This window comes from Drosophila sechellia, chromosome 3L (genome assembly GCF_004382195.2).
Source record: "Drosophila sechellia strain sech25 chromosome 3L, ASM438219v1, whole genome shotgun sequence".
Classification (NCBI taxonomy): domain Eukaryota; kingdom Metazoa; phylum Arthropoda; class Insecta; order Diptera; family Drosophilidae; genus Drosophila; species Drosophila sechellia.
The window spans coordinates 6,913,659-6,938,203 of record NC_045951.1 but is presented as its reverse complement, the minus strand read 5'-3'; the positions used below and the strand labels follow the sequence as shown (position 1 = coordinate 6,938,203).

Here is a 24,545-nt window from a genome sequence, read left to right as displayed (position 1 = left end):
ATACCTTCTTAGTGACACACATATGGCTGGCAGCACTAAATTTGATTTCAATAATTCAATATTAGACATAAAGTAACAGCCACGCTAAGAGCGACTGTTGTCCTAACAGCCGAGAGGTCCTTTTAGCTGGCCAACATCGAAGTCGAGTCCTCAGTTGTCTGCCGTTCGTGAGTGGAGCAGGACTTTCCAAGCTCCCCGGATTTTTGCCACCCATCGAAAGGCGAATCCCGCTTTCGTACGTAAATATTTGTGTTTGCGAAACTCGCGCTCCGAGTTCCCAGTTCCCAGTTTCGACTGCAAAGTTTGAGAGTGTGAGTGCGTATAAAAAACTACGAGTGCGTTAAAAAGTTCACACACAAATTGCATTATTTCCGCGCTGCGATATATTGGCGCGTTTTTCATGCTTTCGTATATTTTTTCGTCCTCGTAAGTGGAACAAAAGCGTAATGTATATGCGGGAAAGAAAAAGTTTGGGTGATTGTTGTGGATGTGAATTTTGCATAAGGACATGAGGAGCAGCACCCAGGAGAACAAAAAAGCGGAAAGGGTCGCTTTCATTCCGGACATAAGCACTCAGAAAAATTACAGCAATGCACTCTAATTGAGAGAATATTTAATCCTTAAACATTGTGTTATACACAAAACATAAACCTTTCTTTTTGAACTTATGTATAAAATTTTTTTCCTTTTTTTTTTGGTTTTATCATTGAGCAAGCTGTTTTTCTAACTGCATATGTTACATACTTTCTTGTGTGGCTGGCAGCTCGTTTGTTTTTAAATTTCCATTTAAACCCAGTGACTTACTTGCCGCTGCCGTGGTTGTGGGGATCAAGTAACTTGTGATTCCTGGGGCCAAGTGGTTTCTCGCCACCTGAAAATTAGTCGGAAGCCCCCCGATTTACAGCGAATTTAAGTGTATTAAGGCATTAGGCCAGGTCTTAGACTCGGGCGGCGAACTTCTCCCTTCCATGTGGCCAAAATGTAATTTTCTTAGCACTTTTGTTCACGCCCGACGACACATGTTGTGGTTCACACACCAACTCACCCGCATTTACCGCACCCACACAGATGACGGAAGAGACACACAAATACACACACACACACACACACACACACACAAAGAATCCGCAGACACCGATACGAATGCCCCCCGGCAGCATTTACATACTCGCCCAAACATAAGCATAAGCGCAACTTAGCTTGCCAAAGTTTTTTGTTCAACTTTCCGTTGCCGCAGGCGAGCTTAGGTGTGCACTAAGCCTGACTAATTGATACCCTAACTGTTTGTGACAGGTGAGGAAAAGTATGAGGAATGGTACTTAATGGCTGTGCAAGGAGTGCCTATAAATATCACTCATACGCAGTGTGTACAATATAATCTATTGACTCTTTTGGTTGTATGGATATACAACGAACTCTGGAAGATTACAAATAACTATTTTTACACGCAAGTATTAGTGAAATGTCATACGTGGGATTCAAATTCATTGAAATACAAATGTTTTGCAGCCTATTTTTAGTATCGTTTATTTTAGTATCGCACCATCTTATGACTTATTTAAGACGATTAGGCAGCAAACTAAAGTGCCCATTTCGTACCCTACCATTACTGCTTGGCATATTTAAATGCTCAAAGTCCGGACTTCGAAAGTAGCTGGCAGAAATAATGCTTATAGCTGAATCTCCGTCCTCAAATCGTCTGGTTGACGACACGCTTAGCTTTCGCCCGTGGGCTGTGGCACTTTGGCACTTTGCCACCCTGGGATTGTGGCGACTTTAATCGATGGGCACGCTAATAGTTGGTTAGTGCGACATATGTGGGAATATCTGATGGGACTGTATTTCAACTCCTGCCTGCCAATCATTTCACGCTTGATTGCCGTCCACGGCCGGAGGCACCGGAATCCGGTGGCATCCGACGTTGTCCGTTGGATTTCGGGCTGCCAAGTCAGACGTTAAGTCGATGGTGGCTGGGCCAGCCAAAATACCCGGCTGAAATGCTGGCAATTCATCTAAATCAGGTCCGGCTGGCCGGCTCTGCGGTTGTGGCTTCCAATTAATTAAAACAAATTGTATTTGCCCATGGCCATGAAACTCGGTGGGCTGCTGATGGCCGGTCATCTACCGTGTATATATACAATATACACACTACCATTCTTTTTTCAATTAATTGTTATTTCATTAGCTTCCATTACCCGCCGAGCAAAGCCACCCACGCGGGCTGATAATGAAGTGGGCGCCCATTCACCTGGCAAGAAAGCGGAGCGAGTTGATCCTGGGTCCGGGGTAGATGTGCGTTATAATTTTCACTTTTATTGGCTTTTAATGAATGCGAAATTGCCAGGGATTATGAATACACTTGCCCATTATCTGCTGCAGGGCCATTAATTAGATTACAAAACGTTTTACGGACTTTGGCTAGGGACTTATGAGATTTTCTCGCTTAAATGGAAGGTGTGTGCTTTGCAGCTTAGCTTTTAGTGGTTTTAAACCTATTAATTTTAAACCAAATATTAAAATTATTGTTTTTATTAAAATTAAATTCTCTTCATTTAGTGATTTTTTTATCAAACGAGCCTTCTTTTAATATTTTACTGTGAAATGGCAGTTGTTGGTTGCAAATGAAATTGAAAACACTGCTGATGTCCTCGGGACGTCGGGCAAATTGAACAAATGTGATCGCAATGGCATTGTTACCGATTCAGTGGTCTGTGGATAGTGGATATCTGTGACCAGGTGTGAGTGGGTGTGCTCTGCATTCTGGTGCCGCTTGACTTGCATTCAGCAGCCGTCTCATTGACTTGTCAAGTGATGCTATCAAGCCGGGCTTGTGGTCGTTACACTGAATTTGCTTGTTTGTTTGTCCGCTCGGCTGCTGATTCACTTGTCTGCCGCCCGGCAATTGAATGCCACTCTGCGGCAATGCACTCCTGTGGGCTCCTGGCTGTCTGACTGCCATTCTGCGTGAGTCCTTTCAACACTTTGCACTTCCCGGCAAACAATCACATTCATTGACTTGCATTACGGTGTTTTGCAATGGTATTTCATTCACACATTGCGGGGCACAAAGGTGGGTGGCTCGTCTGGTTATTCCCTTTCAACCACTCGGCTGATTATTGCTTACTTATTGATAGCGAAACTGATTCGCCAAGGATGCGGCAAAGGCAGCGATAAGTTTGTTCCCTGCGGAGGCAGTGGAGCGTGCCACTTGGCAGGGGATACTTTTTATCTGCCACATACATATTCCTCTCTTTCAGTTTCACAAATACAGAGATACTAAATTAAATCTTCACCGAGTGGTAAAAGGATATTAAATGAAAATTGGCCGCAAACGTCACCAAAGTGTAGTTAAAACCGCAAATAATTCATATAAATCCATTTATAAAATGGCACTAAGCGTTTAAACTCACATTTTGGCTGTTAAATCAAAAGAGCAAATATTGCTTCCATCGCATTGCTATGCAAATTGTTATTTATTTCCATTTGGCATATTTATTTTCCGTTTTCACAATATTGATTTACGATATAAATTGCGTTGAACGAGTAGTATTTATATTGGTGTTTAGTTATAAATGTGAGTTTTACGGAGAAATATCAAAAATGAAACGGAAAACAATCATAAGATGGCTAACAGAAACAATCTTTTCCAGCAGCAAGAATTTCAAGTATATTTTTCCAAACAAATTAAAGCCTGAAGTAAGCACACCGCTCTGCTCATCCAATGTCCTCCTGTGGCAGTTAACTTTTAATTTCCTCACCGAACACAGGCACTTGCCCCACAGCAGGGGATTCCCCCTACGCTGTCGCGAGTCCTGCGGAATCGTGAATCAGAGCCGCAAGCCGCAAAGGATACGCGGCAGACCGCATAAAAAAAACACAAACAAAAACATCAGTTGAGCCCACTTTAGAGGTAATGAGGCGGTGTTAGTGGGTCGACGGCATTTGCCATTTACCATTAGCGATTCAGGCGCAAAGGAACTGGCTTATTTTCATAATTGCCGCGGCTTAGTCGCGTTCTTAGCGGCAAAAACAGCTAAGAACAGCAAGAGCGCAATTGTCGCTAATCAGGACGTCCCGCCCCTGCTTTTGTGGCCCACTCAATAAGCGACTTGATAAACATGCTGAAATGATTACAAAGTCAACAGCTTATTTCCCATGCCAGAGACATTCAAATCCTCAACTCGCCACTCAACTGAATCAAAGTGCGTGGCGTAAGCACGATTTCTTAATTATGTGTACCCACGAGTGCGCAGAAAGAAATTAAGATCTTGAAGATACATACTCAAGTGGAAGGTGTTAAAAATAATACAATAGAAAGTTGTTGTATCAAAGTTTATACCTTTAAAAGATATTTTTTAGATTGCTCCCTTCATACGGTAAGGTTATTTTATAAACGATTTGGGATTTCTCTGTGAAATTGCATTAGCACTATTTAATTTAAAAGTAAATGGCATAGAAAATTATTTTGTGTGTGCTGTGGTGTGTTGACACTCAAGTTGGATGGAGAGAATAAAGTATCTATTGGGGGTGGAGATGAACCGTACACCCGCTTGTTGCTGGCAAAAACTTTTCATTATATTTATGATACAGCTTGACTTTTGTTTTGTTTGTTTAACTTCTTGTCAACCTACATAATCTGGATCTCTCTTCGGCTCTCCACGACTCTGTTAGGATTTTTGTGTGCTCTCTTCTGCTGTTAAGCGAGTGCGCAGGTCGCCGGAGTTGGCAATTGAATTTCACAGTAATTTCCTGGCCACGACTGGCATACGCTTCAGATAATCACTCGTCGGCTTGCGAGTCGGACGTGTTTTGGCCACGGAACAGACAAGATATATTATATTAAGGCGGGTGTTCGGTAGCCGTTTGTTCATTCATAAAGCCGTGTCCTTTTACGCGAATGCCACAACAATCTCGCATCCTGGAGGACAACGACATCTCTCGTGTGTGAGTGCAAGTGCTCTTGTGTGTATTTTTGTGCCGACCGGAAATACTCGACCAAGGTGATAGAGAAACACACACAAAATAATTGCAAAGGACAACCAATTTAGTTGATGTCCATTCAGGTAAGCCAAAATTTGTCGACAGGACATTGTTATCGCGGCGCCATTATATTGTGTGATTTCTTCTAATGCAATTTGGGGACTATTTTATTCGATTTGCTATTTCTATTATATTTGATTTTATTGTTGCTGCCTATTTGATTTGTTGCCGGACACCTGCGGGCAAAGGGCGTATACATGGCGTATACTTAATGGCAAGACGACCGACTGGCCCATAAAAGGCTTTCGGGGACTTGGGTTACCCGCACAATACCACAATACCCACTCGAGGAGGTCAAAAAATTTTATGGTCTGCCACTTAAGTGCATCGGTGTCTTGGCTTTTGTCTTGACTTTTATAGCTGCTACTTGAATTTTAAACGCCTGTCATGTGGCTCCTGTAAAGCTAAGTGAAGCTGAATTTTAACGTAAATCTCTGCTGATTAAGTTGCTCCTCCGACAGTTAGAAATTCAACCAGCGTAGCACAAAATATACACATTTCTGCGCCAGTAGACTCACATGCTTTGCATATTGCTTATCTAAATTGTTTTGTTCGTGCCTTGAGTGAAAAAATCATAGGGCCATTAAACCGAAGAAAACATACACACTCTCGGCTAGGCAATTTTTCAATGTCATTCCATGGCAGCAGAATTTTGACTTTGCCCATTAATAAATTAGTGAGCTGGGATACTCAGTGTGCTAATTGAGTGGTAAATGCGAGGATGCCTTGATGTCAAAGTCCTGTGAAGGACTAGGGCTGATATCGCAGCTTAGGAATCAGCATCACGCAACTCCAAATTAAAAGAAATGTTCAAGATCCAGGAGCCATCAACAGCTGTGCCCACACGCCCACCCCGCCCACAAAGAAAGTAATTTGAGGCGCTTTCCCTAACCTTTCAACCCCCATCCGCCCTTCACTTCCGTCGCAGCCTTTCGCAGCCTTTCACACATCTTTTAGCACTTTGGCCAAACTTTGCAGCCGCTTTGGTTCTGGGTATATAAATAAATATATATACATATATATATATATAGATATATATGTTGGAGCTCTCGATATGTGGGAGTTTGTGTTTGCCCATCTTGTTTTTGAACAAATTTTTCAACAATTCAAAATGTTTACTGGAACGAATTTATGGGATCTCACATCTGTCCCCGATTATTTCGTCTTTCTTGGCTTAAAGCCTTCGAGGCCGTATACTCATTATATCCTTGTTGATTCTGTATCGAATGGATTTTACCGAATACATCAGGAAGTATATATCAAATGCAGAGCATGCGAATTCTTAGAAGTATTTTTCTGGCCAAAAGGTAAGACGAATCCTATAAAAAATTGAGGCATTTAAGAAAGAGATTTCATGGAAAAATACTCTGTAACTTAAGATACTTGAAAATTAGCTTCATTTACGGGTGTAGCAAATTGTTGAGCACTCACAAAACAGCGATAAAAATATACTTAAATCAGCTTCGAAGATGAGTAGATAAATCAACCTGCGCCATAATCCTTAAGACTTAGCCATTGAAAATCGAGCCATCTATCATTCGGGAAATCTATTCAAGCTGAGTACAACAAGGATTCCTATCCCGAAAAAAAAAACCAAAACACAAAGAACTCCCTTTTGGCTGTCATGTGTTGCTGCCGTAATCATTTGATTTGGATACGCATGCAAATTCCCTTAGAGTGTGTTATCTGCCGGAGATTGGGGTATTGTTATGAGAAGAAAAAGGAATGAAATCCTTCAGATACTACCCCTTAAAATGCCAGATGTTTAAACCGCATGTGGCAGTTAGGTGAGCTGTAAGCTGCAGCAACAAATGCTTTGCGTGTCAGGTTTCTTTTGTGAATTTTCTGTTTTAACTCATTTTCTCCGCTCTAAATATTCTTTTGGCGTTTTAATTCACATTCACAAGTGGCCCCAGGATGGCGTCGTCTACTTCTGATGCTAAGCATAAACCACCTCCAGTTCCACCTCGTCCAGTGAATTTGCCACGCCCAAGTATGCTGCAGTCTGAGGGTCAGTCTGAAAGTCAGATATCCTCCAGATGCAGATACATAGTTTTGGTGTATCTCCTAGTCGTGGTAATACTCCTCCTGGCCTTGGTTCAATGGGAACTTGTGTGCTACTAGTGAGTTGTATTTAGAATCTTTATTTACTTTCTACATTAAACGGTATTTAAACCCTAGTAAACCATTAACAGATCTTTTCTTGGCCAAGTACTGGATTAGTGTATCCTGCATGCTGATCTCAGCTCCACTTTTGGCCATATTCCTGCTCATTCGACACGTTCGATATTTTCCAATTCTGGGATGGCTGCTTATGTGCTCCATTGTAGGTTTATTTCAGCAGTATTTTGCCCAGAATGTAGCCCATATTTCAGATTACAGATAGAGTTAATGGTAATTGGTGTTTGTACCTTAGCTGCTTACTGTCATGCGCTCACCTTTCTGATTTACTTTACCATAACTGCGATTTTGGTGATCGTCCTTGTGCTGATTGGATCCCTTATTCCCTGCGACTTAACTGCTAATGTGGCTTCGCTGTTCATCGTCAGTGTTCCGATATTGCTGTATAGCATATATTTACTTATGATCTTCATGATGATTGATTCAGACGATGGATTTTTCATATCCTTCGCTGCATTGGTTTTGGTTATAGTGTGTATGGTAAAGAAATATTTGCTGAATTTAGTGCTTCCCTTAATTCTTAGCTTCCCAGTTTATCATGTACCATGCCCAACTAATTCGCGGTTGGCGATACGCAGAGCTATATATCAACGATGGACTCTTTGCCGTGATCGTCCTTTTCTGTCACTTCTGCATTATCCTGATGCTTTTCTGCTTTTTGGATTGGTCCCAAACTGATGATGTTGATGATACTGATTCTTCTGAATTTGGTAAATCTTCAACCACTTATGATGTAACAAAAAATCTGCGTAATAAATTCGGTATTGGAATTTTTAATACGGCCCAACCTTTTGAAGATGTAATAAATCTTTGACTGAAGTTAATGTAAAAAAATATATTTATATTGTTTCCTTTAAGAAACATGACCATGCCTCGTAAGTTGTTATAACCCTTTGACTCCATTTAATTTGAATTTAATTAGTGTAGTTAATGAAAAGGAACGTTTATTAAACTAAAACTTGTATCCTGCAGGACGAATGAACAGCGGCACCAACACTTATTATTCACTTATTATTGCCACGATAATCCCTATCTTGTTTTAATCAAATTGAGCCGGGACTTATCTCTCATTGGCATAACCAAGGAGGAAAGGAGCAAGCGAGTAGTGGCCATCTGGCATGTGGCTTAAAGGATTCCCCCGGCTGGGAATATAAATTATCGCATTATGCTTGCAGCTCAGCTTTTTCGCCCGCCGTGCCATGATACCAATTAGTATAATTACCAGGGGAAGAAAAATGAATACAGCACTTTTTAGTTGGTAAATACTTAATGAAAAGCGCAGTTCTGCTCCGCATTTGCACATTGCTGTGCAGTGGGCATTAATTTTTATTAAATTGTATTAACTTTTAAGCAGCTTACAGGGCTCTGTGGCCATTGGTCTCCTCAGCTGTCATTGAAGATGATTTTTTGGGTCAGACCACTCAGGACTTCGGGCGCCTGCTTAGCCCACTCGTCAACATTATAATAACATCCATCATTCTGGACCATACACAAATGACAACAACTGCCAAAAAGTAGCACAGTTGTAAAAATATAAACAAAACGGCCAAGGCACAGGGACAACAAATAAAAAAATAAGTAAAAGCCAAGAACAAGTTTTACTTGGACTGCTCACTGAGTAAACATGACATATTTTTGTTTACCCATAACGTTTTCCTCGTTCTTCTTGTTGGAAAAGGTGGCTGATGGGCCTTTTAGGCCAGAAATGAATGGGCCCTTTGACCACCATTTAACCTGCTGTTTCGCCGCCTTCATACACTCGTCTTTATGCCTTCATATATATGTACATTAGTATATATAGGAATATGTATAGGAATGTGTATGAGTGTTTATGCATCCAATAATAAGCAATTCGTGCACATAATTGGCAGTGGCATGAGCCGAAGCGGACAAAGTAAATAGCCATAATTAATGTATACAACATAAATGTGACCTGACCGAAATACGAAAAGCGTTCGAAGCTCACGAAACGACGGAGCATCAAAAGAAATGTTTGTCTTCAACGGTGCACAGTGGTTCAAAATCACAGCTGATTTTCAGACTTGCTTCCCATTTTCAATCTCATATATCTCATTGGGGCTATAAGAATGATTATAATTTTTACCAAAAATCAAATTTGAAATGTATATTGCTGATTATATATATCCCATAACAAAGGTCTCCTTGGAGCTATTCCATTGCAATCTGCTGAACGTTGTATGCTGTATAATGCGTATATGCCACGTTGTACGCAGTGGAAAATGTGCAATAAAGACGGTTTTTTATTCATTGATACGCAAAGCAGCGATATGGGCATCTATGTTATACAATGCAAAGTGTATATTGAGTGCGGAATGTTTAAGCCAGACATCGCTGGGAAATTGTGAAGGATGAAAAAAAGGGGGCGAGTGCGGACGGAAAAAAGAGCATCAGCCGCAAAATTGGCAAAAACAACAGGAAAATGTTTTTCGCCGGCGTCGCGATGCTGTTTCGCTGATGTTTCTCTGGCTGATTGCGTTGACGAAATCGCATTGACAGTCGAAAACACAGCGAAAAATAATAAAAAACCATTTAAATAAAAAAATCCAAAAATGGCAATGAACAAAATTGAAAAACCAATCTTTCAGCCGCAGGGACTACATAATTTTTGTATATTTAAAGTTCTATGTTATTATTTTTATGTATAAATTATTAAACGGGGTTCTTTCCATACGTTTTATTATTTTTGGTTTGTTGAGCATATGATTTGTATTTTTTTCCGTGCTGAATCGGGAGCAACGACACATCCTGCGGATATTTGACGGCCTAGGGTGGCTCCACATTGCAGGAAGTGCTTCTCTGTGTGTGTGAGTGTTCCTGTACTTGGACACCCATCAAGGGTCTGAAGCATTCTCATTATTATAAAAAAGATGAGAGGCCGGCGGGTTGAGGACAAAATCCAAATTAGATTTGCACGTTGTGTCAATGACGGTTTGCTCAAAAACGCCGTCCGGGCGTCATTTAATTTTCATTTAATTTGGGAAAACACATTTTGGAGCGCGGCAAGCTCTAATCAGGCGCAAAGCCTTTTTATTCTGATAATAGTAAAATTAAATAAATGCAAACTGCTGTGAAAATTTGAATTTGAATTTTTGGCTGCTCGGGCACAAAAGATGTCTGTGAAATTTATGCGTTCCCCGCCGACGCGGTCCTTTAATTTTCCAAGGGAAGCCATTGTGATTGTCGAGCTACGGCGTTGACAGCTGCTCCCTTGGAAAACCATCGTTTTCCACAAAACCCAAAAATACCCCCGCCCACTTGATGGCTGCCTTTTGTTGCCTGCATCGCTGTGACATTTTTATTACAAGGGCTCATGAATTTTATTTGGCGGCACAAATTTTCGGACTCGGGAGCAAAACTATTCGCCCAAGACGATCGAAAAGAAATTGTGTGCACAATGCGCTGCCCGCAAACAACTCTAATTAAAAAAGTTTTACGTTTAACCACTTGAGTTGGCTCAAACACACCCGTGCCGCACCGGCATATTACACACATGTGCACTTAGGAAAAAGTTTGATATTAATCAAAAATTTTCTCGTGATTAAAAAAAATCCAAAAATAATTGTATACAACAAAATTTAAGAATATATTATAATTTATTTTAAAAAATATATTTAGCAAAAACTTTAAATTAGTGAGCAATTGATATAGCATTTATTCTCCGTGCTGCATGTTTGTGGCATGTGAGTGTGTGGCTAGACAATCAAAACTTTTCCCGCAGCCGAGGGAACTTCAAAGCAAAGACAACAGTCGGCCTAGGCGAAAAGGCAATGGAATTGTAAGTGTAGGTCCTCCAAAATTAGGAGGGGAAAGGAGAGGAGAGGAGAGCGGCGAGGGGCGGCAATAAAATTAATGAAGCGCCTCGGCTTTTAGCCGGCAGCCATGAGAGAGACATTAAAGCGGTTCGCCCGAACAGTTGTAGGTCATGTCATTGCCAATGTCTGCTTAAGTATGCGCTCAAAGAGTGCCGTTTGGCAGGAATTACGAGGACGATGTGGATGGGGAACCAGGAGTGGGCGCCAGGATCCAGAAACCAGGACAATTTCCCCGCGGAACAGCGGCCTTCTTGCTTTTGTTGATGGCGGTGGCTTATCTCTGATGTACACCTAATTATGTGGCACACTTTTGATTGCCGGGGGGGACTTGAGCGGGGTGTCCAGGCGGGAAAATGGCAACCCTTTCAGGTTTAGTCGACCACCTCACCCCACCCACACACACTTTTTGGCCATGTCATGTAAATTTCATTTGGCAAATGTTGTTAGCCTGGCAGTCGGAGAGTATGCTACACTTTTTGACATTTTCATTCGCCTTGGCAATGCAAACAAGCGAAAGCTGGAAAATCATGAATGATAGAGGTTTGCAAAGTACTAACCAAGCGGGAGAGAGACGGTTGAGGAGGAGCTCTCCTAATCCTTCTGCCAGCTGAAAAAGTTCCCAGCAAAGTTTCCAAGTTGAGCGCCAAAAAATCCTTATCACAACTTGCAGTGCATTCCATCAATTTTGCACCACTTTCAGTTCACCTCCATCTCTGCCATTCTATCTCCTCGCCGTGCTGCAATAAAGCAATCAATTTTGAGAACCCCCCCCGCGACTTTTCCCGCCCCTGCTCAGCTTTCCCTCACACTTTTCCCATCGTGGATGAACGACACCAGTAAACGAACGACACGGACCAGTAAAAAAGAAAAATATCGGCGCGCATCGAGTTATTCAACCGAATTGGTAATTGTTTTTAAATGAAACTCTTTTGTCCTTGGCCATGGCCAGTTGGCAGCAATCAATCAATCAAACAATCAAGCCATGTTTATCAACAGCGCTCAATATCGACAATAACTAATGAACACGAATCGCGAGTCTGAGTCGCTTCTTATCGGATTGTCTATGCCGCATATTGTCTGCTCATTTGGACTATTTCTGTTTGCAATATGCGCTATTTGCACATTTGATTGAATAAAGTTATGTACACTTGTCATGCAATCGAGAGATTAGGACTCAGGCGAAGCAGAAATCAACGTCATCGTCCTAGGGAAAAACAATGCCGACTTACTTGGGCATTGATGTCGGTAAGGCTAAAATAATTAAATGTGAAATATAAAATACAGAGAGAAATATATGAAGTAAAATAATGAATTACCAAAAAGTTCTTAGATTTGTATTCGAATTATACGCAAAGCTATGCCATAAGTCCCTTTATCCTGCGATTAAGAATCAGACAAATCTTGTAACCTTAGGTAGGCCATGATGGAAATCATGAATTTATGCATTGCGCATACGCACTGTTTGCCCGCTATCAGTCGAAACAAATTAATGCGACATGGCAGCAATTAGTCCGGCCCTACTAAATGATTTAAAACTTGCGCCAAAACTTTTGTCTCCCCTCCGCTTGTTTGTCCGCTACATTTTGCGCAAACTTTTAATTATTACACACTTGCGAGTTGTTGTTCAATTGGTTCGCGATGCTGCCAGATTATAAACTTTTGTCGAGTTCAATTATGTACGCCGAATCGTCGTCATTGTTTGTTCTAATTCGCTCCCATCAACTTTGTGCTCTGGACGACCCATTTCGATGTGCAATTAGTGTGTCCATGCCGGGAATGGCGTAAATTTTTTATACGAATCTCAGAGCTACTTTGCCAGAGCTACTCAGACGGCCAGGTGCCCAAAATCAAACTACTTTTTCTTTTGCCATGTTCGAGGCAGATATAACCATCTGGCCGTTTTTCCATTCGGAATCGGTGGATGATAGGCGAAGATATATCATAAGGGTTATCCTGGAGTTATGCGTCTTCATTGTGATAGGATTTTTTCACTGGATCCTGGTGCTAACCCTGCTGCAGTAAGATTTGGATAATAACTTTTTACTTATGATTTATGTTAATACTACTAGCGAATGGTTTCTGGACTTGGTAAACGGGCACTCATCTGCTTTGCTCCTAGCTTTTGTATTTGGCATTTTCCTACTTTTCCTGTTTGCCCTAAGTATGCCGCTAAGGAAAATGTCCTGTGTCAATTGGCTGATTACGTTTATTATCGTGGGTATTCTTACAATTAAATAACCTAACAATGTAACCCCATAGCATATTAAGGTGGAATGTGTGGTAGTTTCTCTCAGTGTGTTGATCATAACCTCGGGAGTTCTTTATATGCTGGCCGGACTTCTGATTGTCAGCCTTGCATTTGTGTTTTGTACACTTATAGCTGCTCTAATGGTGGTAAGCTAGTATAGATAAAGGATGTTCAATAATCAACCAATATCCTGCCAAAGTATGACCTTACAGGCACCGGACTCTACCTTTATGTCCTAGCAACTGGCACTTACTCACTGAGCATATACTTCCTGGTATTGTATGTGGTTCTCGACGTGATCTGGGGATTTTATCTCTTCGCATTCTGTATCGGCTGTGTGGTGATGATGGTAAGCATTTTTCGCATTTTCCCAGCCTGCAACTGTCCGCCGCATAACCACAAATCACTTGCAGTTCCTGATGTATCATGTGCAGTGCATCATGGGCGGAAGAAGGGCCTCGACCAAGTTGTTCGATGACAAGTTCGCCGCCCTGCTGCTGTTCCACGAGTTCATAGGCCTCTTTGTGCTAACCCTCTACTGGCGGCCCATAATGCATCGCCTGCAGTTGAAACAATAAACGAGCAGTCGGTTCTAAGTAATCCCCCTGTATTTCAAGCAGTTTTCCAATCTCCTCTCAGACAGGCTCCCCAGTGGCTCCTGCCTGTGGCAGCCGCCCGGTCCGCTCATGTGCAGTCTCACATGATCCCGACACTCGATCCGTCCGTCTCCATTGCAATCCTCGCCTCCATATCGCTGCACATAGCTACGCACAATGCGCTCGGCGCACTGGACATCCACCACGCATCTTCCGTAGTCTGTGGGTTGAAGAGTGAGAGGTAGGAAATGGGTTAGTCGGTGGACATTACACGCTTGTGGCAGCCTGACAACATCAGGCTACACATGAACAAATTTACAACAATATCTTGAAACTGAAGATGTTTTTCCAAAGCAAACATTGAAGCCATTTAAATTTAATGGAAACATTAATGGTGTAGAGTACTTTAAATTTGCTTTCGTACGGCCAAATGACTTATGATTTCGAATTGTTGTAATTTTGTTGCCAAACATTTCGCTCAGTGTATTCATTACCCTGGGCGAGTGAGTCGTCCGGGTCAATTATCCGCAGTGCGTCCTGCCAGTAGACGTGGGAGATGCGATAAATGCCGCACGGCTCCTCGGGTCGTCCTCGGTTCCTGCAGATTGCCGGAATATTATCCGTGGCAGTGGTGGCCATGCAGGCCAGGCACTTGGCACTGGGCTCTGGGGAGGATGTCGGAGGCGGCTGGAATTTTGTTATCGGCGGGGTCTGGGCATCTGCAAAATGCATTCCAAAGAGGGCCCAATTAGCCGTTTAATCGAAACTATTTACCACACAATATGGCTAACAGCATGCAGCATAGTTGGCAGAGTATTTTCATAGTTCCCGTGCACGTAAATAGCTTCTAGACCTCACGTTTAAACCGCACTCTCCTCGTTAGTTGCCAAGTTTTTGGAGTATGTTTTATTAGCAGATTTGCCGAAGCAACTTTAAATTGCACTTTTATGAACTTTAAATTAATGTAAAACATAGTTCCGACTATATTTTGGCCTTAAAAGTGCAGAGGGCGTTGCTAAACGAAACTTAAATTGAGTTCACATTTGGTGTTCATAAACTTCCTGTTACTTAAGAAATATAAGTCTTCCGTCGTCAAAATAATTGTTTCAGACTAAAGTTTTCAAGTCCAAGTTAAGGCGAATGTGGAAACTTTAAATCTATATTGCAAGCTGGCAAACTTTAGCAGATGTGTATTTATTATTAACAGTTTAATCTCGAACTTTTATGTGCATGACATACTGTCAATGACTGTCACTTATTGAAATGACTGATTAAAAGTTTAATAAAATATGTGTGAGCATAATAAAAACAACTCACGCGTTGCATAGTTGTTGTGTAATGAATACAAGCTTTTATTTATAATCGCTATATTTTCGAAACGCTGAGATCTGCTGGTTCATCTAATGGCAATTCTAATCAGTCAGTCAGCTGAGAAAGAAAAAAACAGAGAAAAAGAGAGAAAATACCACTATCCCAACAATGTGAACCGCATATAAAATTAACCGACGACTAAGAGCTTCTTAGCGATTGAACAAGAGTACTTGCGGCGCACTCACCCACTCCGGCAACGGTGACCATGGGAAAGTCCTCCTCTAGGACCTCCACTTGCTCCCGATCCTTGAGATTGATGTGCAGTCGGCCCAGATGATGCTTCTGTCTTAAGTGCATGTAAATGGCGCCGATGATGAGCAGCAGGGCGATGAAAATGGCGCCCGTACTCAGGACTTGGCGAGTGCAGCAGGACCTTCGAGTCCATCGTTTCCGCTTCCGACTTTCCCCGGACATTGACAGCGCTTCGGCGTATTCCTGATGCTCCACCACCTTAGACTCATCCGTTTCCACATTATCCTCGCTGTATTTGGCCAGTTCCGCCACACTGCTGCTGCAGGAGGGCTCCATGGCGAGCTGGCTTTTCCCTCGACTATCGCAAACCGACTAACCCAAGCGACTAGCTGGAGCACTCTGCGGCATTTCTACATAGTGCCAAGTTACAGGTGCTGCTCCAGATAACCTCCCCTCGATTATCGCTCAATGTTGTCGGCGTAATTGATGCCCGCCGATTGCGGTTTCTACATTCCCAGCTTTTTTTCCCCGACCAGCTAATCTGTTCCAGCGTTTGTTCTCCATTCCTCCGGCATTTCGGTGATTTTTCTCTCGCATTCAAGTGGCGCTCACCATGGTGATTTTTCTCCAATTCCCCAACATCAGTAGTCGTACACCTCAACAAGTTTAAATTGCATGCGGTTTCATTGCCAAAAGTGGCACGAATTTAAACTAGTAGTGTGTTTATTCTAAAAGTACTATATTCGGCAGCAATGGCGACCGTGCGACGCCTATTTTGCAAATAATACTCAAGCTAATATGATTCAAATTATTTCAGAAAGTGTTTATATTATTTGGTTGCACAAAAATATTAGCAAGACTGAAAATTATCAAAAATGTGGTATCTGCATTTAATTTAGAGCTTTGTATATTTTCAATTTCTTTCTCTCATCTTTCATTGGAATTTGATTAATTATAACAGAGAACTGCATGTACATATATAATTTTCCATGAAAGCAAGGTTTAATATATTTATATATATTTTTAATATGTATGTTTTCGTGACACCGAAGATAATTTAATTGAAAATTTCAGCAGTAAGTAGTTTTTATAGCTTTTATTACATACTCATTCCATTTTTTCACGTGTATCTTTAGATTGGGTGTCGATGACACTCCGCTTCCATTTGCGACATGACAACTTATGGCAGGCGTCCATTGAAAGGGGGCAAATGGGTGGCGATATTTGTCAAATGGGAGGTGGGGTTGGGTGGCTGGTTTGGCTGATAACCTTGCGCATTTGTATGCACGAATTGTAAACAAATATGAGAAATTGTTGAGACTCTTGCGGCGAAATTGGAACGAAAGTGGGGGCAGCAAACAACAGCAGCCGTTTGTGGCACCAGTATCCAGTGGAAGGAGCGGCATCCTTCGAGAAGGGGTGTGACCAGGACGTGCTCGAAGCCTCCTGAAGTGCCACTTCTTCATACGCAAACTTACTTCACGACCATCGAAATCTGTCAACAGCAAAGTGTGGGTGTACCCGTGCAATGCATCCTAAAATACTGCAAATCTCTGTTTACTTCCCATTTATTTGTATTATTTTTCTAAAATATCTTCGATCAAGTTTGTTTGCTATCAAGTGGGACAGCAAAGATTTTTCGAAAAGTTTTCATTGAGATGAGAACAAAGTTATTGACACCTTCCAATCACGCCTGGCATTCTTGAACTTTTGGCACTCAGCCAATTTTTACAAACTGCTTTCAAAAGTTTAAATAGAAAAGAATTCCATGTATTGCGCAAATATCAAAAAAGTAATAGCAAACATTTTTAAAGATTTTATTTGAATTTATTTAAGTTATTCATTTCTTATTTAAAAAAATAAACTACTCTCTTTATGAACAAATAGTTTAATTATTTTTCCATAGCATGCTCAAATATTGTTTAAAAATTTGCCAAAACTATCGTCTCCCTTTTTTGGGGACCCCTCTGAACACATCCTGCACAGGCGCTCGGCAAATAAAAGAAATGCTCCGTCACTTAGTTGATTATTCTTTCAGTTTTTCTGTACAGCAGCCATTTCCACATTGCCTCGCCAATGTCGCCATTGTCTCAAGGCGTTTCCGTTTGCCATTTCGGTATGTTTTTCTCCTCATACGGCCACGGCAAAAAGTCATTTGTATGTGTAGGGGTGCGTGAGGTTTTCGTGCCCCTTACTAACACATGGCCAGATGAAAGGACGAGCTAGACCGCAAGCCAAAATCAATTATGGAAAAATTACCAGTAGTTGGGCTAAATGGCCTTTATACGGTTTGGATTGGGATTGCTTTTGGGATACGAATAGGATGGGGGTGTTGCCATGCATGTGAAATAATATGCGGTGAATTCTTTTCTTGCAAATTTTCCACTCCAGTTCCTTTTGTGAGCTGGCATTTAAGACCTCGTCCTCCGGTTTTTCGCCGCCCGCGCAAAATGCACGAAAACGGGAAAGGAAAATGAAAATGAGCTGAAATCTGAACGCGAGTACGGGTACTCGGCGAGCACTTGGTGCACTCGATTATGGTGGGCGGCAAGCTGCTGTTCGGCGGTAACGGTAACGGCTCTTTCCGGTCTGATTTTGCCACCCACTTCCTCTTTCCGCCCAGTTTGACCACCTCGTCCTTTTGCCGCTGCCGCTGTTGCATGCGATATGCATGAGTTGAGCCAATGTGGCCATTCCGGCTGATGTACACGGGGCACGTAGCATGCTAAAACAAAGTTAATTAGATTTGCGGCAAGATGCCCATTATGGGTTAAATGAGGAAGGGGTGGTCAGGCAATAGCCCTTTTAATGTAAGGAGTGCAGCTGGTTTTTCAGAATTTCCTTTTCATTGGCTTTGGTGAACTTGGGAGTTTGCCAATTTCTACATCAATCTGCGGAAAATTCGGATTTTAATGCCCTTTGCCAACTACTCATTCTGGACAGCTTGTAACGAAGCCCGCTTTAAATTTTTCAATAGCCATCTATAACATTTTTGTTATTTTAGTAGAGTTGAACGCAATTTAAATTTTTGAATTTTATCATAAACCGATTAGCATCTCCAGTTAGGATTAAAATAGTCGAAACCAAAAACTGCAATACATTTTGGGCAACAATTCAGCAACAATTTGTGGTGCCCTTCAAGGACGTGAAATCTAAATTAACTCAAGCTTAGTTTATCTACGATTTTAGTTTTCAAACATTTTCCGAGCATTTCTATTTTGAAGACGGCTCATGTAGTTGGAATTTATCAGGCTTAAGGTAGTCAAAATATCAAAGTTCACTTTATTTTCCCAAACATTTCATTTCAGCAGCAAAGTGGTAGAAATGTAAAGTTATTTTGCTAACAATCGGATTATATCTGCATTTAGGCAACTGTGCCCAACTGCAGATAATCTGATTTCGGATGACGGGTATGTGGTAGTCGAGGATTCGTTTCCCACTTACATTTTCCTCTTGCATTTTCCTCTGCTCTTTCATTGGTTTTTGTGTGGTTTATTCGTCTGGTTGGGCCACGGGGCAATTACCGTGCTTAATGGCCTCCAAAATGTTTGCCACCACCACGTAGACTCGACGTTTTCTTGCCGGTTCCTTTGAGTAGATGGCGTAACTTTTTTTTACATTTACGAGCTGAATGCGTTTTACATCTCTTTTTGCAGTTTGAAAGGAAGCGAAGGCAGCCCATCTAATGCATTTCGTCCGGGATAAAGTTTATACCATTAGGGCGGCATGAGGTACATATGCAAATGTCAGCTTGTTAACGACAAAGTTGAATGATTGAAAATGCAAATTGCAACCGCAACTGCTAGGCTAAAGAACAACAAGAACAACAAGAAGAAGTGCAATCGCGGTGCATCAACACCACAAATTAACCCACCGGTGGTGCCGACGACAACCATTTAAAGTGGCGGAAATGACACAGTCAAAATGTATCGCTGCAAAAATTGGTTTTGTGCGCGCAGCAACAACAACAACTACGTCGATGTGGCACTAAGCGAGGCGCCACCCATCCATCCCAGTGCAGCAGCAACAACCACACCGAATAGCCGCAACTTTAGCGCCAGCAACAATAATAACGTGCGAAGCAACAGCAGCAAAAGTAATCAGCAAACAGCGGCACATAGAGGCGCCACCACCCAACCCACCCAAATCCCCCACACCCAACACTCGAGCACCACCCACTCGACTGATGAGGCTTCTCCACCACAGGCCCACGTGGTTACCTTTCTGGACGAATCCACAGCAGGCGGGAGCAACGGTGCCGTGACCAGCAGCCGCCTGGTCACCACCGCCGAACTGCATCAGGCCCATATGCTGGAGCACCACTCGAATCTGGACGCCATCGAGCAGGCGGACGACTTCATCTACGGTCCTGGCGCAGGACTTTCGCTGTGCGACGACAGCCTGCCATCAGCCAAAAACTGCTATCGACTGGTCATGCTCGGGTACGTATACGACCCGTGGACAGGCACTGAAAACAGTAACGTTGGTTAACCCCAACTAAATGTATGCAAAAAAGAATTCAAATTTTTGCTTTTTTTAATGTCTAGTTGAAATGCAAAAGATTACTCAAACCACCATATTTATTATTACCATTTAATCCTTGAAGTTCTTAATTTAAAATTTCTCTCACTGTATTAATCATCGAATGCATGCCGCCCATTCGAGTTAATTTTGAGCTCTTATTGGCGTTTCTTTGCATTCGATGAGTGGACAGGATGGCGTCAATTTCAAAATCCAATCTCGATTTGCAATTCTCCTTCCCATGCAGCTCATCACGCGCCGGCAAGTCATCGATTGTGGCACGTTTCCTGGGCAATCGGTTCGAGGAGGCCTACACGCCGACCATTGAGGAGTTCCACCGCAAATTGTATCGCATACGGAATGAGGTCTTTCAATTGGATATTTTGGATACTTCTGGCTATCATCCGTTTCCCGCAATGCGACGTTTATCATTTCTAACTGGTGAGTGTGACGTCTTGGCCATCAAATAGTTGCATGTGTGTGCGGCATTCCAAGGATATTCGGCAATCGCCAGGAACGCACGTTCTATCACTTAAGTTGTCGACTGCTCTCATTGGGTGCCATTTAATTTCCTATAAATTATCGTAAAAATCAGGCTAAGCTGCTAGTATACCCTTTCAACCGACATCAATGGCATGGGCACAGTTTTGTTAACTTTCATTGGCCATAAAGGGTGTCACATTTGTTTAAACTATGATAAATGGACATGCGATTATGGGCAAGGACCTTTAAACTAGCTTTACATAAATTAAATTTTGTTAGCGGTGCATAATTTATTGTAATAGTTTCATAGGACACTAATAGGTAAAGTTGTTACTCAAAATGGTTAATGTCAAACTTATTACTTGCCTCACGACCAGTTATATATAGAACAATGTCCTTCCACCCCAAAACATTTCTACGAATATTCTGATCATAATAAAAATACTTCGTTTTTTGTCACGTCAAGCCCACCCAAGAAGTACTTTCTACTCATAAAAATATGTTTGAATGGCACACAGTAAGTAGGGTATTCATGTCTCAGTAGAATGCGTCTATTGATTTTCCCATTCCCAATTTTCGGGTATCCACACACAGTCTGAAATACATTAACATAGCGGAGATGAGCTTCAGATGTCAGTATCGTTTTATATAGTGTCTGGAAAATTGCGAGTGCGTAGGTCATAGATGCGGAGCCATAAATAAGCAATAAATTTGCATTTGCTAAATCAAACGACGATTAATGGTCCCCTTTTATTGCAGGGGATCTCTTCATCCTCGTCTTCAGCATGGATTCCCGCGAGTCCTTCGAGGAGGTGGTGCGCCTGCGGGAGAACATCCTGGAGACCAAGTGGGCTGCACTTAATCCCGGCTCCGGCTTCAAGAAGAAGAGTCTTCCAAAGATACCCATGATATTGGCGGGAAATAAATGTGATCGAGACTTTAAGTGAGTATATCTGATTTGGACTACGCAGTAGTAAAATGCAGACTCATCCCAGTAAATACTTTTCTCACAGAGCTGTTCAGGTGGATGAGGTGATGGGCTACATCGCTGGCCAGGACAACTGCTGCACCTTTGTGGAGTGCTCGGCTCGTCAGAACTACCGCATCGATGACCTATTCCACTCGCTGTTCACGGTCTCCAATCTGCCGCTGGAGATGACCCCGAATCACCATCGTCGATTGGTCTCCGTCTTTGGGGCGCCCTCGCCACTCCCACCTCATGGATCTGCGGTGGGCGGGACCAAGAAGAATGCCCTGTCTATCAAGAGGAGATTCAGCGATGCCTGCGGTGTGGTGACCCCAAACGCGAGGAGACCCAGCATCCGCACCGATCTTAATCTGATGAGATCCAAGACGATGGCTCTGAATGAGGGCGAGGGTGTGAGGAGTCCTTCGCGTTGGAACCGCTGCGCCCTGATGTAGAAGACCAGGGCAGTGTGATAGTAGTGATGAGCGGATCCATCAGGGATATCAGGCAAAATTGCGGTTGATGGAGCAGAAACTAATTATAAACGCAGCGATTGGGTGATTTCGATAATATAGTGTAAATACTCGATTAGTCAGGTAGTGGCAAGTTGAAACTATTTATTTATAATGCATTTAGCACTTTCTCGCCAACTACGGACAAAAGACAAAAGCCGCGCAAATTGTATTTTAATGCATAATTAAAATCTGAAGGGATACTTGCATTGACTGCCTCTCACCTCTGCTTGCCCAATTGTCCAAACTGAATAATCCTACGCACTTGATGCTCAGTTTTTCCTCTTCAGTTTTGCATTCAATTTCCCATTTTAATTGCATTTGTAATTCTGATCGTTGTAATTGCACATTTACTTGACGCACACACAAAAAAACCAAAACGCAGAGGACAATAATGTTAAAACGTATTCGGAATTGCGGGATTCGTAATTGTTATTCAATTTTAATTTATAGAGTTAGCCAATTGAATTTACATGAATTTATATTGAATTAATTTAATGTTATCGTTGATTGTTGAAGATACCAATTTGAAAATTTGAAAATTTGAAAATTTCAGTAGGTCGTCCGGTTATGACACACACTCAACTCAACTATCAGCCCACGAAAACCTTTCGAAAGATTGCATATCAGCCAAAACTGGAACAGAAATACACCGAATCAAAACTATTGAAGGGAATCTTGACCAAACTTGATACCAACTAACTCTACTGTAACACTTGTACACCGATCTAAGCGAATCTTAGCCCAACTATGGTTAACTATATTGCAAAATGAAAAACTATAAGCAAACACACTTCTAGCATTAAACCGAATTTATCAGATCTGTTCTCGGCTCGGTTTTTGTCCCTTAGGGCGGATATCTAATCGAGAACAGCTCCGTAAGTTTAGAAAATTCGAGTTTCAATCTAACCTAAGCAACAGCAACAATTTTCGCATTTATAAAGTATTATCAATAATGGAAATAAAACATATGCGTTTCATCGCCAAATGAAACCAAGACCAAATGATTATTCTAGCTATACCAATGACATAAACGCTAATATAAAGAGGTATTACCTAAAAAGTTATTACAAATTCAAGCATAAATATTTTAGGCAATTATCGTTAATGTAAAAACAAAAAAACGAAGTGCAAATATTTACAAAAATTCGCGTTGGGCCAAAGTGCACAAATATAAATATAAATTGAACTAAGGATAGTACCCGAAATTCGGGCGAATGTTCTCCAAAAATTATAATGATTTACGATTAACCATGAAAGCTAACTTTTTAATGCTTTGGATTTGCATTATTTATTTACATATATTGTAAACAATTGAATTACGATTAAATAAAAATTTAAAACAGACTAGAATTGCGGTTTGAAAGTTTGGGTAAAAGCTTCGATAGCATGGCAAAGAACACATCCTTTAAGCTCTAAAGCTCTACGTTAAATAAGCTTATGTAAAGCTCTGCTGAATAGAAGGATACAAGTTCAATAGTGCTGCGATAAATAGTTCACGACGAACCAGTAACCCCGTAATTTTTTCTTTATGCGCTTTTGTTATATAAATTTTGATACATTTATTTTATGTTACATAGTACAATAGGTTTATCTAATAGAACTTTGACGTTTATTATTTCTTGTTACTAGAATCAACAATCTAACTGGCTTTATATTATTCAAGTCTTGGACTTTACTGTTTACCCTAAAATGCCTACATTGGGTTTATGCATAGGAAAAGCTTTCATTTTCAGTGAGTTTTGAAACCAAGATAAAAACTTCAAAGCTTCAATATTATTTCGAAACGCCTTTTTCTTCCACAACAAATTAAACGTTATAAATAAGTTTGTTAACCAGATAACCGCAACATAATTGGTTTATAATTAAATGGGACAGGCACGCGTATAATTCACTTCACTCCATACCCTGTACACCTTGCGTATACTTGATGTGACGACACATCCGTTCATATAGGACAACAAATCACAGCGTATCCTGCCTCGTTGACAACAAAAATCTGCCACACATTGGCCCAAATTACAAGACACTGGCTGGCAAAAAATTTATGTTTTACAGACGAGCCGGCCTGGTCCTAAATAATGGCCAGTTGCCATCCTGGAAAAGTAACAGGAGCACGTGCACGTGGCGATGACGCCGACACATTTACGCCCAATTGAACAATTTTCCGGGAAAGCGGAGGAGCGGGAAATGGCTAAAGGGAGACGCAGGACGAAGGCGGTCCATGTGGCTGGAGGGCATCCGCTCAAAAGTGCAGTCAATTTTAATTGCTTGTCTGATCGCAGACAGGGGCTATTAATAGGCTTATGGCTTGCATGATATACCCACGCTATATCCCGATGCGAAAACCTACTCCATGTGGCTTTTGGGGGCGTTGCCAGTCGCTGGCTTATGCAAGTGGATTGTTTCAACAGCTGGAACTGCAGATGGCCCCCGTAAGCCCCTCGATCACGTGGTTAGCTGGCCACCCCACAATGGGTCATTGTGGAAAGCGGGAAGCGAAAGCTCCCCTGATACCTAATACAATTTGCATATGAAATTTGCCGTCTGCCAATTACAATTCGCCCAAAATAGATTAGTTCCCAAAAAGCCAAATCATAA

General features: G+C 41.7%; 4 protein-coding genes across 11 annotated transcripts; 3 read left to right on the top strand and 1 right to left on the bottom strand.

Moving 5' to 3' along the window:
* The first annotated feature begins 192 nt into the window (after window positions 1–192).
* On the top strand, window positions 193–23,291 carry LOC6611089 (GTP-binding protein Rhes). Of its 7 annotated transcripts, none has more exons than XM_032718408.1 (6): window positions 198–426; window positions 19,118–19,192; window positions 19,268–19,903; window positions 20,230–20,423; window positions 21,225–21,408; window positions 21,479–23,291. In XM_032718408.1, the coding sequence occupies exons 3-6, from the start codon at window positions 19,386–19,388 to the stop codon at window positions 21,885–21,887; spliced, it is 1,305 nt and encodes a 434-aa protein (XP_032574299.1). In that variant the 5' UTR covers window positions 198–426; window positions 19,118–19,192; window positions 19,268–19,385; the 3' UTR covers window positions 21,888–23,291. The 7 variants fall into 7 exon arrangements, with proteins under 7 accessions (XP_032574297.1, XP_032574299.1, XP_032574296.1 ...); XM_032718409.1 differs by having other exon boundaries at window positions 200–311; XM_032718407.1 differs by lacking the exon at window positions 198–426 and adding an exon at window positions 4,753–5,063.
* On the top strand, window positions 6,874–8,805 carry LOC6611092. The gene is made up of 5 exons (XM_002035613.2): window positions 6,874–7,163; window positions 7,222–7,370; window positions 7,457–7,584; window positions 7,754–7,931; window positions 8,576–8,805. The coding sequence occupies exons 1-5, from the start codon at window positions 6,958–6,960 to the stop codon at window positions 8,737–8,739; spliced, it is 825 nt and encodes a 274-aa protein (XP_002035649.1). The 5' UTR covers window positions 6,874–6,957; the 3' UTR covers window positions 8,740–8,805.
* Window positions 12,924–13,897, top strand: LOC6611091. Its single transcript, XM_032718412.1, has 5 exons — window positions 12,924–13,072; window positions 13,124–13,268; window positions 13,323–13,448; window positions 13,502–13,651; window positions 13,716–13,897. The coding sequence occupies exons 1-5, from the start codon at window positions 12,924–12,926 to the stop codon at window positions 13,878–13,880; spliced, it is 735 nt and encodes a 244-aa protein (XP_032574303.1). The 3' UTR covers window positions 13,881–13,897.
* LOC6611090 lies at window positions 13,243–15,859 on the bottom strand. 2 transcript variants are annotated; one of them, XM_002035611.2, is made up of 3 exons: window positions 15,455–15,853; window positions 14,393–14,617; window positions 13,243–14,118 (listed from the first exon to the last, which is right to left on the bottom strand). In XM_002035611.2, exons 1-3 carry the CDS (start codon window positions 15,795–15,797, stop codon window positions 13,895–13,897), a joined length of 792 nt encoding a protein of 263 aa, XP_002035647.1. In that variant the 5' UTR covers window positions 15,798–15,853; the 3' UTR covers window positions 13,243–13,894. The 2 variants fall into 2 exon arrangements, with proteins under 2 accessions (XP_002035647.1, XP_032574302.1); XM_032718411.1 differs by lacking the exons at window positions 13,243–14,118; window positions 14,393–14,617 and adding an exon at window positions 15,219–15,326 and having other exon boundaries at window positions 15,455–15,859.
* Window positions 23,292–24,545: the final 1,254 nt, after the last annotated feature.